At 46.4% G+C, this 14464-nt stretch overlaps 1 protein-coding gene across 3 annotated transcripts in view; it reads left to right on the forward strand.

Annotated features, from left to right (window-relative positions):
* Positions 1 to 14464, forward strand: part of SNX29 (sorting nexin 29) — a 605150-nt gene that overhangs the window by 214669 nt on the left and 376017 nt on the right. For all 3 annotated transcript variants that reach the window (XM_042240185.1, XM_042240184.1, XM_027961912.2), the window contains one exon: positions 7813 to 7895. In XM_042240185.1, the coding sequence (XP_042096119.1) occupies positions 7813 to 7895 (83 nt within the window). The remainder of the gene's footprint in view (positions 1 to 7812; positions 7896 to 14464) is intronic.

Consider the following 14464-nt stretch of genomic DNA (forward strand, 5'->3'; position numbering starts at 1 on the left):
GAATGTTCAGAGCCCCTCTCAGAGGGGAGCACTCTTGTGTTGCAGGTTCAATTCACTCAGTCGTGTCCGACTCTTTGTGACCCCATGGAGCACACTGGGCCTCTCTGTCCTTCACCAACTCCTGGAGCCTGCTCAAACTCATGTCCATTGAGTCGGTGATGCCATCCAACCATCTCATCTTCTGTCATCCCCTTCTCCTCCCGCTTTCAATCTTTCCCAGCATCAGGGTCTTTTTGAATGACTCAGCTCTTCACATCAGGTGGCCAAAGTATTGGAGTTTCAGCTTCAGCATCAGTCCTTGCAGTGAACACCCAGGACTGATTTCCTTTAGGGTGAACTGGTTGGAACTCCTTGCAGTCCAGGGGACTCTCCAGAGTCTTCTCCAACACCATAGTTCAAAAGCATCAATTCTTCGATGCTCAACTTTCTTCACAGTCCAACTCTCACATCCATACATGACCACTGGAAAAACCATAGCTTTGACTAGATGGACCTTTGGCAAAGTAATGTCTCTGCTTTTGAATATGCTGTCTAGGTTGGTTGTAACTTTTCTTTCAAGGAGTAAGTGTCTTAATTTCATGGCTGCAGTCACCATCTGCAGTGATTTTGGAGCCCCCCAAAATAAAATCTCTCACTGTTTCCATTGTTTCCCCATATATTTGCCATGAAGTGATGGGACTGTATGCCATAACCTTTGTTTTCTAAATGTTGAGTTTTAGCCAACTTTTTCACTCTCCTCTTTCACTTTCATCAAGAGGCTCTTTAGTTCTTCTTCACTTTCTGCCATAAAGGTGGTGTCATCCGCGTATCTGAGGTTATTTATATTTCTCCTGGTAATCTTGATTCCAGCTTGTGCTTCATCCAGCCCAGCATTTCACATGATGTACTCTGCGTATAAGTTGCAGGGTGACAATATATAGACTTGACATACTCCTTTTCCTATTTGGAACCAGTCTGTTGTTCCATGTCCAGTTCTAACTGTTGCTTCTTGACCTGCATATAGGTTTCTCAGGAGGCAGGTAAGGTAGTCTGGTATTCCCGTCTCTTTCAGAATTTTCCACAGTTTGTTGTGAACTACACAATCAAAGACTTTGGCATAGTCAATAAAGAAGAAGTAGAGATTTTTCTAAAACTCTCTTGCTTTTTCAATGATCCAACAGATGTTGGTGCTTTGATTTCTGGTTCCTCTGCCTTTTCTAATTCCAGCTTGAACATCTTGAAGTTCATGGTTCATGTAATGTTGAAGTCTGGCTTGGAGAATTTTGAGCATTACTTTGCTAGTGTATAAGTGCAGTTGTGTGGTAGTTTGAACATTCTTTGGCATTACCTTTCTTTTGGATTAGAATGAAAACTGACCTTTTCCAATCCTGTGACCGGTGCTTAGTTTTCCAAATTTGCTGACATATTGAGTACAGCACTGAAATAGCTCAACTGGAATTCCATCTCCTCCACTAGTTGTTCGTAGTGATACTTCCTAAGGCCCACTTGACTTCGCTTTCCAGGATGTCTGGCTCTAGGTGAGTGATCACTCCATCATGGTTATCTGGGTCATTGAGATCTTTTTTGTATAGTTCTTCTGTGTATTCTTGCCACCTCTTCTTAATATCTTCTGCTTCTGTTAGGTCCATACCATTTCTGTCCTTTATTTTGCCCATCTTTGCATGAAATGTTCCCTTGGTATCTCAAATTTTCTTGAAGAGATCACTAGTCTTTCCCGTTCTATTGTTTTCCTCTATTTCTTTGCATTGTTCACTTAAGAAGCTTTCTTATCTCTCCTTGCTATTCTTTGAAAATTTACATCAATTTGGGTATATCTTTCCCTTTTGCTTCTCTTCTTTTCACAGCTATTTGTAAGGCCTCCTCAGACAACCATTTAGCCCTTTTGCATTTCTTTTTCTTTGGAATGGTCTTGATCACTGCCTCCTGTACAGTGTCACAGACCTCTGTCCATAGTTCTTCAGGGACTCTGTCTATCAGATCTAATCCCTTGAATCTGTTTGTCACTTCCACTGTATAATCGTAAGGGATTTGATGTAGGTCATACGAGAACGGTCTAGTGGTTTTCCCTCCTTTCTTCAATTTAAGTCTGAATTTGGCAATAAGGAGTTCATGATCTGAGCCACAGTCAACTTGTGGTCTTACTTTTGCTGACTGTATAGAGCTTCTTCATCTTCGGCTGCAAAGAATATAAACAACCTAATTTCGGTATTGACCATCTGATCATGTCCATGTGTAGAGTCTTCTCTTGTGTTGTTGAAAGAGGGTGTTTGCTATAACCAGTGCATTCTCTTGGCAAAACTCTGTTAGCCTTTGCCCTGCTTCATTTTGTTCAGGTAGAAAGTGTGTTGCAGGTAGGAAACCTGTGTTGCAGGTAGAAAGGCATATTTCCTATTTTTCATGGAGGGAGCTTCTGAATGAAGTTTTCCCCGTAGGAGGTCTTGGCACTGAGCTGCCTCTTACGTCTTAACTGGCACAGAGGGATTTCAAGGAGGTAGAAGCATCACAAATGCCCATCTCTGCCATGCCCACATGGACAGTGCTTTTCTATCAGAGACGTGGTTCTCTTGCCCTAGGATTTCTTTCCCATTCCTAGAGGGCTGTGCCCAGTATGAAAATGCAGCATTTCACAAACTATTCGGTTTGAGGAGTTAATAGACAGTCAGTGTACATAAATATATTGAGGGCTCTGAGAAGCCCTAGGGAGGAGGGGAGGAAGATGGAACTTTCCTAATGTTTCTAAACATCTCTAACTCTGTTCTCCCGTCCGTCTGTCTTGGAGTCCGTTGTCATCCCTGGGAATACAATTTGGAAAGGACTCTGTAAGCAAAGGTCTCCTTATACGCTCATTTTCTCTAAAGCGAAGGTTCTCTTCCTCAGATCTGTCATTGCCCTCGTGGTCTTTGCCACGTGGTGTACTGCCCGTTACTCATTCCATAATGTTTATCGTGCAGTCCATTCACTTTTAAAAACTTTTACATGCCTTTCCAAGGATTCTTTATATCAGGGGTTCCCAACCTCTGGGACCTAATGCCTGATGATCTGAGGTGGAGCTCATGTAAATAATAGTAGAAATAAAGTGCACAAATAAGTGTAATGCACTAGAACCACCCCGAAACCATTCCTCACCCTCTGGTCCATGGAAATACTCTTTTCACAAAACTGGTCCCTGGTGCCAAAAAGCATGGGGACTGCTGCTGCTCTATATCATTTATGTGCCATACGTGGAAAACTGGTGTTTTTGAAACATACGGGAAGAACTGCCTAGGTGTTAAAATACGAACAGTTCGGTGAAGCCCGCAGACGATCTCCAGGATGTACCGCTTTGGGAGATCCTGTTCTGGTTCATCCTCTGTGTTTTTTTTTCATTTCCCTGAACTGTGAGGAAGTTCTATTCATCCCTACCTCCCTTCAGAGTGGAAAGAACTGGGTGGTTACTAAAGAGGCGGCAGGGAGGGGGATGTCTTCGGGTTTCTCTTCCCTTTCACAGGATGCGCTTAATCATTGACCCATCCTGTCATCTCATGAGGTGGCAAAGGAAACGGCATTCTTATTTGATCATCAGGATCGATACGTTCTATATGCTTCCTTTGTCTACAGGTTCAAGTTCTATTGTGTGTTAAGCACCCAGTCATGTCTGACTCTTTGCGACCCCTCGGACTGTAGCCTACCAGGCTCTTCTGTTCATGGGATTCTCTGGGCAAGAACACTGGAGCGTGTTGCCATTTCCTCCTCCAGGGGATCTTCCCAACCCAAGGATTGAACCTAGGTCTCCTGCGTTGCAGGCAGATTCTTAACTGTCTGAACCACCCGGGAAGTCCAGAGTTCTATTGGCTGGTTGCAAATTAGTCATTCAGAGCCTAGGAACTATTTTCTCGGGCCATTGGCTTGTTAGGTGTTTGTTTGTGTGTTGGTTTGGCTGCCTCAGGTCTTAGCTGTGGTGCGCACACTCTCTAGTTGTGGCGAGGGGCTCAGTAGTCGTGGCACTAGGGCAGCTCCTGCCCCCAGACCCTCTTGTCTTATTTGTGTTACTCAAGTCTCGTCTGTCTGCCTGCTGTGGTCATTTGAGCCTGTCTCTCATCCTCAGATTGTTACGAACATCAGTTAAAATACTGGGCTGGATAGAACCACATGTACGACGTGACCGTGTCAGTGTCCTGGATTTGCCATCAGAGCGCAGTTACAGGAGGTGTAACCCCCGGGGGAGGCTGGGCCGAGGGTACATAGGACCCCTCAGTAATATATTTGCAACTTTCTGGGTCTATAAGTACTTCAAAATAAAAATTGAAACAAAGGCCTCATCTTTCCCGGAGTCAGTAGCCAGTTGCCTCCCTGGGGCAGTCGGTGTCTCCTCCCGATGTTCGTGTTTGTGTCGGGAGCAGCTCTACTGACCCGACAGTGTTCCTTTCCCACGGAAGCCAAACAAGGTCACTGAGGCAAAGTTGGCTAGGATGAATTTATGGTTCCTAAAGCTGCCCATCCATAGTGTATTCTCTACGACATCTCATCATTTTGATGAAAGTTGGATTTGTATTAAAGTTTTTGATCTTCACCTGTTAGGTCGATCTCTGTTGTGGCATGCAGGATCTTTAGTTGGGGCATGCTATCTCTTAGTTGCGGCAGGTGGGATCTAGTTCCCTGACCAGGGGTCGAACCCAGGCCTGTTGCATTCGGAGGGTGGAGTCTTAGCTGCTGGACCACCATAGAAGCCTTGATATTTAGATAGTGTTAAGATGTTGTTAAAAGATGCCTCCAAACCAGAAGAAAAGCAGCCTCTTGAACATTTCAGTACTGGCTGCAGAATTGATAGTGAACTAGGCAGCTGAGGGGGGCGGGGGGCTTGGATGGTGTGCTTGGGCAAACTGAGGCTTGACAGCCCGACACAACTCACCAGTTGGTGGGCCTGAGTAAACCTACCTCTTCTTGCCTCTTGCACAACATTCTGAACGTATCACTGTTAAATTAGGCCATTTGTTGTTCAACCTAAGTCTTGTCCTTGCAACCCCATGGACTGCAGTTCACCAGGCTTCCCTGTTCTTCATTATCTTCTTGAGTTTTCTCAGATTCATGTTCACTGAGTAGATGATGCCATCTAACCATCTCATCCTCTGTTGCCCCTTTCTCCTCCTGCCCTCAATCTTGTCCAGCATCAGGGTCTTTTTTAACGAGTTGGCTCTTCACATCAGGTGGCCAAAATATTGGAGCTTCAGCATCAGTCCTTCCAATGATATGCAGGACTAATTTCCCTTAGGATTGACTGATTTGATATCCTTGCAGTCCAAGGGACCCTTGAGCGTCTTCTCCAGCCCTGCAGACCATACAGAGATGCATATCAATTTTTTTTTGTCCCTTATTTTAGGCTGTGTGCTTGGAATTCACACGAGGGGATTAGGAGTAAGCTGGGATGAGTGACAAGAGCTGGCAGGGGGATCCAGGAAAAGCAGCTGTGTCAGCATGTCCGCTGGGGAGTGTTTTCCTGCCCGCAGATCTCGAGATTCCTTAGTTGTTTATTAGCTTCAGACACTGGCTCTTTGTATCGCAGAGAAAGTGCAGCTGCCAATAGAAATATTTGTGACAGGCTGTCTAGGAGGAGGATGATAATTAAGAAACTCCTTCATGTCTGACTTTCTTTCCAAGTTTCTGAGATGAATGCACAGTTTTAGGCGACACCTCAGTATATGGTCGTGTCTGCAGTTGGTACTTGTGTTCTTTCTGCCAAAACACAGTGCAGAAAAGCACAATGCAGAGTGCTGTCTCTGTGGGCTGAGGTATAGGAAGATGCATCAGAAACAGAGTCAGTGATTTACAGTCCGTAGTTTTTCCACTGAGCATATATGTGGCATATTGTTACCAAGGAATGGCATCTCCATCCATAAATAGATGGAATCAGAAGCTTACCTTGGTGAATTGTTAAATGAGATAAACCAGTTGCAGAAAAATTTATAGTAGGACCCGGCTGCATAAAGTAAACTCTGTGTGTATCAGGTTTGTAGGGACCCTGTGAACATGGAGGAGACATGAAATGTGTGTACCAGAGGTTTAATGGTGGTTGCCATGGCGAAGGATGTGTGGGACAGTAAACAGAGGAAAAAAGTCTTCAAACAGAAAAATTTTGAGGCGTGTGGAAGATGTTTCACCTGTGAATAATTATATTCAGCGATGTACGTATGTGTGCATGTTCAGGCGAGAGTTCATAGGATGGAAGTAAAAATGTTGTTGTTCTTCCGTTGCTCAGTGGTGTCTGACTCTTCATGACCCCAGAGGCTGCAGCACATCCCTCTCCTTCACCATCTCCCGGACCTTGCTCAACCTCATGTCCATTGAGTTGGTGATGCTGTCAGACCATCTTGTCCTCTGTCGCCTGTCTGTCCTCCTGCCTTCTGTCTCCCCAGCATCAGGGTCTTTTCTGAGTCGGTTTTTTGCATCAGGTGGTCAAAGTATTGGAGCTTCAGCTTTAGCATCAGTCCTTCCAATGAATATTCAGGGTTGATTTCCTTTAGGATTGACTGCTTTGATCTCCTTGCTGGTAAGAGACTCTCAAGAGTCTTAAGAAGTTAGTGAGATTTATTTCAAGGATTTTTAGTGGAATTTTTACATTCCTTCTTAAATGTGTTCTGATTGAGTATTTTGCAATGAGTGTTTTATTTTTTATAGTCATAAGAGACACCCAGTCATAAGGCTGTTTTCATCGTAAGGCAATATTCCAGCATGTGTAAGAACACTCAGGCTAAAAACCTTGTTGGATAGGGAATGCATAGAAGCAGAAAGTGTGGAAGAGGCATTTGTCTCTGGGGCCAAGGTAAGAAACCAGTTTCAAATCCCAAGAGAGACAGAGAAGCGCTCACTGGGGCCTTGGAGACATAGACCTGGGTTTGTATCCAGACTGTGTGTCTTACGTATGACCTTGGCGTTGGCCATGTGACCTTCTCTGTGCCCCAGCTCCTCTCCTGCAGAACGACATATTGTTAGGTACTTAAGAAACATGCCTCCACTGAATGAAGAGCGGATGAATGTATATATGCGTGCTTGATTCACTGAGGTCATATTTGTAAAGTCTGAACTGTGTGGTAAGTTCTCAACAGATGGTCTTTTTCTCTCCTGACCTTCATGTCCTAGTCCTCAGCCAGGGTACCTGGAGAATGAATTTAGTAGAGTGGGATCTTGTCACTCCCCGAGTTTCAAGCTCCATTCTACAGTCTCACATGGGGAGAGGGGTGGGGCATAACTGCTTTTCATCATTGTACCACAGTTTGCTCATCTGTAAAATGGGGGTTGTTGTGTTAATATGTACTTTGGAAGGTTTGACTGAGATAATAAAGACTTTATGTGGTGCCTGGCAAATAATGTTTAATACATGTTCAGTTCAGTTGCTCAGTCGTGTCCGAATACATGTAGTAGTTACTAAAAACACTGAGTGTTCCCCAAGTAAACAATACCTATGTGTTTCTGTAAATGGACATACTGTAAATTTGTCCATTTTTACAGTTTCTGTAAATACTACAGAAGGCCTGACACAGTCGGCACCTAACAGGTTGTTAGATTCAAGTAACCTGAGGACAGCACATGCCAGCATCCTGCATTTGTGGATGCTGAAACCAGTTAGCGCTTATTTCCGCCATGAATGAGTGGTTCTTGAAGGTGTTACACAAACGTGCCTTCGCTAACCTTGTCATTTCCGGCAATGATCTCTAAAACAGAATATATTAATATTTACCAGACGCTCACTGTGTACTTTCCTTACGCAGATTCTCTTCCTTCCTTGGGTCTAAGTTGCCAATTTTAAAATACATTTTTCTGACATTCTTGTACCCACAGAGAAAATGAAGTACTCAAAGTGCAACTGAAGAAATACGTAGGCGCTGTCCAGATGCTGAAAAGAGAAGGTCAAACAGCCGAAGGTGAGGGGCAGAGGGAACCCGAGTGGGGCGGGGGCTGCACCTTTTCATCTTGATCACCCCTGTGCCTGGCCCGGCAGACACTCAGCGTGGGATGAATACACCTGCAGATGAGTTAGAAAAACGGTGCTGCTTAGGATCCTGGAAAATTAATTAGATGAAAGACCCTGCTCTTCATTCTTGCAAAACTGTAAGACTTACTTGCTAGACTGTTAGCAATCATTGTATCAGTTTGTGCAGTTAGGGAGTTTTATGACTAAAGTCTTAAGATATTTGCGAGGTGGTGAACTTGTAGCGTGATTAAGTCATGTCAGGCCATGGGTGAACGCAACAGAATGCCAGAGTGGCAGAGAACCAGTGGGGTTAGGCTGATCAGGCTCCAACCCCAGCTCCAGTTCTGTTTCTTAATCTCTCTGTACCTCAGTTTTCTCATCTATAAAATGGGGGCAGCTGGCAGCCCCTGTCTCATGAGGCAATCCATGTAGACGTCTTAGCATAATGCCTACCAGAGAGGGAGTACTGAGTAAGTTGTTCAGTCACTAAGTCTTGTCCAACTTGTTGCGACCCCATGGATGGCAGCACACCAGGCTTCCCTGTCCTTCACCATCTCCTGGAGTTTGCTCAGACTCATGTTCTTTGATCAGTGATGCCATCCAACCATCTCATTCTCTGTTTTCCTCTTCTCTTCCTGCCATCAATCTTTCCCAGCATTAAAATCTTTTCCAGTGAGTCAGTTCTTCACATTAAGTGGCCAAAGTGTTGGAGCTTCAGCATTAGCCCTTCCAATGAACATTCAGGGCTGATTTCCTTTAGGATTGACTAGTTTGATCTCCTTGCAGTCCAAGGTCCTCTCAAGTCTGCTCCAGCACAGTTTGAAAGCATCAATTCTTCGGCGCTAAGCTTTCTGTATAGTCCAACTCTCACATCTGTACGTGACTCCTGGAGTAGAGTTTAGCTGCAAATAATAATAGTATTCTTGGTCAGAAATACGAGTAGATAGAAAAGTGATCACCTGGCCAAGATCCCGCTGGATAAGGTGGCGCTGTATGCTTCCTCCCTGTGTAGCCCGGCCACACTTTAGCTGCCGTGACTCTGCTGAAGCCTTTCTGAGGTCAGCCTGAAGACAGGGTGTTTAACTTTAGCTGAAGTGTCTTGCGACCTTCAGCCAACTGACCAGAACAAGATTTTCTTATACAAAAACAAGCCCTCGGAGTGTGGACATTTTAACAGAGGGCAGTATGCTCTATGCCCACAGGTCTTGGGAGTCAGCCAGTCCTGAATTCGAGGTCAGGCGCATCCTCCATGACTTGACCTCTTGGAGTGACTTAGCCATCTGAAAGAGGAAACGCCACACCAGTGTTAGAGGAAATCACACCAGTGGCGTGAGGGTTGTTGTGGGGATTTACCAAAACAGTGGCTGCAAAGCCTTCATTCATGTGGCAGCCAGTGTACAGTTGGTGTCCGGTACAGGTAGTTATTTTCCTGTGTCATAGAGGCAGGATTATACTCTCAGTGTGATTTGCATAAAAAGACAGGATTATACTCTCAGTGTGATTTGCATAGTAATATCATGAAAGATTGGAATTTTTTTGAGTGTTTATATTCATTATGGTCTCCATTTGATGAGGTTCAACACGTTGATTTTCTTTCTGCTTTTCTTTGATAGCATGTCTTGCTTTCTTCATCACTAGTTTGTAACTGCTGCCAGTCTGGGGGTTATCACTGCAGCATTAATCTTGTCTTTCTCAGGGGGACCATCACCCTTTCCATACGGGTACTGCTTGTGTGGCCCGGACTCCATCTCATTACACTGGGTTGTGTCTGCGTTGGCCTTGTGACTCCTCACTTCTCATCTTTGTTTCCCCAGCACCTGGCTTTTGCAGCCATTCATTTCATTCACTGCATGTTTGGAATGAGTCGTTTAGCCCTTTATCCTTTCCAAGCAAGTTCAAGTCTATTCACATTTGACTCAGTAATCCTGGGATGAGCAGGTGTTTCCCCTGTGTTTTAAAATATTCATTATTAGAGGTTCAGGAGAGCTTAAAAGTCTTGTCTGTGGCTTTGGGGTGGAAATGAACTCCGGTCGTTTCCTTCTAAATCCCTGATTCTTTGCCTTATGAACTTCTGAACTCGTGTTCAGAGGTCTTTCCTGGGGAGCCAAGTGCCTGTGCCTCACCTCGGGATCACGGGCTGGGGGGGGCTGTCGATTTGCACGTTTCGATGTCTGACTCTCGTGCAGGTGACCTGTGGATTGCGCCACCACCGTTCCTGAAAGCTATACTCTGCCCTCACAGAAATTTAATTTGATCCTGTAAGAAAATTAAACCTGGGGTGGGGAGTACCACTGGGCTTGAGTTTGGTTTAAAATCTGCAATACTATATAGTACATTTCTGAGTAGGAGCATTTTTGGAATGAGTCGTCCCCCCCGAGCCCCCAAAACAGAAGCTACAACATACAGAAGGGTTTCTCACCGCAGCCAAAGTCAGTTTTCCAAAGACCCAGCCTGAATGTGCTGAGCCAGAGCTGGGTATGTGATAACCCTTGAGTAGAACAGAGCAGAGAGGATGAAGCATGCCTTGCCGCTCATTCGTGGTCCTTTTCTTGTTTGTTGCTCAGCTGCTCGGCTCAGTTCAGTCGCTCAGTTGTGTCTGACTCTTTGTGACCCCGTGGACTGCAGCACGCCAGGCCTCCATGTCCATCACCAACTTCTGGAGTTTACCCAAACTCATGTCCATTGAGTTGGTGATGCCATCCCACCATGTCATCCTCTGTTGTCCCCTTCTCCTCCTGCCTTCAATCTTTCCCAGCATCAGGGTCCAATGAGTCAGTTCTTCACATCAGGTGGCCAAAAGATTGGAGTTTCAGCTTCATCATCAGCCCTTCCAATGAATATTCAGGACTGATTCCCTTTAGGATGGACTGCTTTGTTTTCCCTGCAGTCCAAGAGAGACTCTCAAGAGTCTTCTCCAACACCACAATTAGGAAGCATCAGTTCTTCAGCACTCAACCTTCTTTATGGCCCAGCTCTAACATCAGTACATGACTACTGGAAAAACCAGTAGTTCTATCCAGAACTTTGTCGGCAAAGTCCCTTTTGCAGTTCCTTACCACTCTATTTTCACCAGGTCACAGAAGACCATCTACCATATGTGGGAGTCATCCTGGGTGGAAGGTCTTTATGAAAGTCCTTCAGTGCAGGCACGAACTGAGTGATGCCCTTCTCTTCCTTGTTTAAGTCCTGCATTGTATTCTTTCTTCCACTTACGTAAAATTGTGAGCACCAGCTAACATGCCAGACACCAGTAAGCAGCCTGATTGGAAGATGTGCTTTCGGAAATTGTGTTCTGGTCTTTCCAGTGCCTTTACCTAATTTTCAAGTGATGTCATCTGCTACTCAGAGAAATTGGGGCTCATTCCTCAACCCCAGCCAGCTGCTGACTCGGTTTGTTGAAAACTATGGAGTATGTGCCTTGGCCAGATTGGGGTGCCTTGGGGTGCCCTTGTCAGGCTGTGGTATCTTGGGAGTGTCCTAGACAGGCTGGGGTGGGGGACTTGGTGTTTCCGGGGAGCTGGGGACAAGGGGAAGGGGGAGGTTGGCCAGGGAGAGTCTTTTCTGATCCAGGATTTGCGTGGCTCCTGATGTTAGGTGGACATAGAGGTGTGGACCAGCTTCTCAAAGTCTAGGTGAGAGTTCAGAGTGCTTTTTCCACGAGAGAATCCTTTTAGGTTGAGGCTATAAAGCTTTTTCTTTTCTTTTTTTTTAAATCATTTGGACAACAAATTGTGAAACTGAGCTCATCAGCAGGGAAAAGGGTGAGAAATCACTGAAGCCCCAAATGCCTTCGGGATTGAATAGATGGCTGAGGGCTATGTTGGGATCATTATATTCATTGTTGTTGTGGGAAGTGCCTTCAAGATGAAAAAAAAGGTCAACTTAAAATGGACCTTTAGAATAGATTGCTGACAATCTTTAAGATGTCAGTCGGTAACTTTATTTCAATTCTGAGGTTATCATGACTCTCCTTCCTCCTCATGTTCTTGATGAAACATCGACGTAGGCATCTGACAAAAGTGTTCCAAATGATGTCTTTATTACTGACAGTTGGTTGGAAACTCCAGTTTGACTGAAGCCAGAATCACACTCCCCAGTGCATTGTCTCCCAAGTATAGCACCTGGGACCCCCTTGTGAGGCATTGTTGGGTCTGCTGAATGATGCCCACCCAGTGGGGACCAAGGAGGAGGACGATCCAGGGGGGCCGCATTCTCTGTTTAACCCAGCATCTCCATTTGGCTGAGGCTCTCACAGTCATGTAGGAGGTGGGGAGTGAGGCCGAGTGTGTGTTAATGGGGGATGTCTTCTCATGGATGTATGGCCCAAGGTGGGGGCCCTTTGGTTAAGACCTGTGATGACTGCAGATCTTTCTGGGTGCCTCCTGAGGGAGACGCCAGCAGCAGGGCTGGGTCAGCAGTGGCGTTCCCTGAGTAGGCATCTCCTCCATCACGCCTGACCATCTGGGGAAAGGCTCTGTCAACAGAAGAAGGCTTGTTTCACTTGTAGCTGTGACATTTATCTCCAAAGGCGTCACCGCATCCTAGTCCCTGTACATGTCCCGTCCGAAATAGTGGTCATGGCCAAAGCGTTTGGAAATCACTGTGCATTCCACATTCTTCTTGCTCGTCGTAAATGACATTAGTGGACGAGGGACCCCTGTGCCAAAGACACTGAGGACTTCCCCAGGGCAACTGACTTAGAGGCCAGGTAAGTTTCTATGCCTCAGTTTCTTCCTCTGTAAAATGGGAACTGTAAGAATACCTTCCTCATAGGGTTTTGGGGGAAGAAGGGATAAATTAGTATATGGAAAGCACTTAGAATAATGTCTGATATGTAGCAGCCACTCAGTAAATATGACAGTTATTGTTACTACTATTTTTACTGTCTCACTTTCTCTCTCATGGCCCCTTTGAACACTTGTAAAATTAGGATTTATTAAAATAGTATATACACTTAAGAGGTGGTTGTGAGGATTAGCTGTTAAGAGGTGTGATTCAGATGACATACTGGGATCTAGAAAGCGCTGGGGTGGGTGGAAAGTCGGGCCTCCGGAGATGTCTGTGTCCTGATCCCTGGAATCTGTGCCCACACTGCCTTCCATGGTGAAAGAGACTAGTTGTTGCTGTTCAGTTGCTTAGTCATGTCTAACTCTTGTGACCCCATGGACTGCAGCCCGTCAGGCTCCTCTGTCTGTGAGATTCTCCAGGCAAGAATACTGAAGTGGGTTGCCATTTCCTCCTCCAGGGAATCTTCCCAACCCAGGGATCAAACCCACATCTCTTGCATTAGCAGGAGGATGCTTTACCACTGAGCTACCAGGGAAGCCAGAGATAGACTTTCCAGATGTGATTAATATAAGGGTTTTGACAGGCAAAGGAGAAGGCAGCAGAGGATGAGATGGTTAGACAGCATCACTGACTCAATGGATGTGAATTTGAGCAAACTCCAGGAGACAGTGAAGGACAGGGGAGCCTGGCGTGCTGCAGTCCATGGGGTTGTAAAGAGTCAGATACGACTTAGTGACTGAACAACCACAGGGTTGCGCCTGTGTTTGGGGAGTCTGGGTTCTCTGAGTGCCCCGTGGTGGGGGTGGGGCTGGTCTCATGGAGGTCTTCGCTGCAGAGCAGCCCCTTGGTGGGTGTCGGGCTTCTCCTGGGCTTTCCCAAGGAGCATTTGCCCGTGAGTTGGAGCTGGTTCTCAGTACCAAGGAAGAGGTTCTACAGGGGCAGCTGAAGGTGGGATTCCAGACGCACCCGCGTCCTCCTGTATCACACGGCTCGGGCCGCCACCCCCGGCTGGCGTGGTGGCCGTCTCTGGCTGTGTGGTGTCCGGTCGCCTGTGCTCCAGCTTCTCTGGGCCTGGCGTCCTCACTCAGAGTCAGCCTCGTGATGTCGATGAGGCCCTACCCTCCATCCTGCCTTTGACCTCAGCCGACTGGCTCCAGCTGGGCCTCAGGGCTCTACTAGGCTGTCAGGAGGAGTTCTTTCCCATCAGGCCTGGAAGGCTGGAGCCACTGTAGTTACCTTGTCTCCGAGTGGAGCCTGAGTGTGGGGCCGTCACACAGGGCGAGGAGCTGAGCTGAGAGGCAGAGAGGCACTGGGGGTCGATCGTGTCCTTCAAATCCCCGAATTCAGCCGTCCTGATGCGACAACGGTTCAGCCCTAAACGTACTGTTAACAAGAGCAATAATTCACTAGCCTCCCCTGCCACTGTCTTCAAGCTTGGGTTGGGTTTCCATAGCTTGGATGCACGTGCGCTCAATTGTGTCTGATGCTTTGAGAACCCATGGGCTGCAGCTCACATGAGATCCCTCTGTCCATGAACTTCTCCAGGCACGAATACCGGAGCGGGTTCCATTTCCTCCTCCAGGGGATCTTCCTGACCCAGGGAGAGAACCCTCGACTCCTGCATCTCCTGCACTGGTAATCGAATTCTTTACCATTGAGCCCCTGGGAAGCACAGTCATGGCAAACTGTTTGCTCTTTGCTGGATGCAGGGTCTGTTCTGTCTTCAGGGGG

The sequence above is a fragment of the Ovis aries genome, chromosome 24 (assembly GCF_016772045.2).
Source record: "Ovis aries strain OAR_USU_Benz2616 breed Rambouillet chromosome 24, ARS-UI_Ramb_v3.0, whole genome shotgun sequence".
NCBI lineage: Eukaryota > Metazoa > Chordata > Mammalia > Artiodactyla > Bovidae > Ovis > Ovis aries.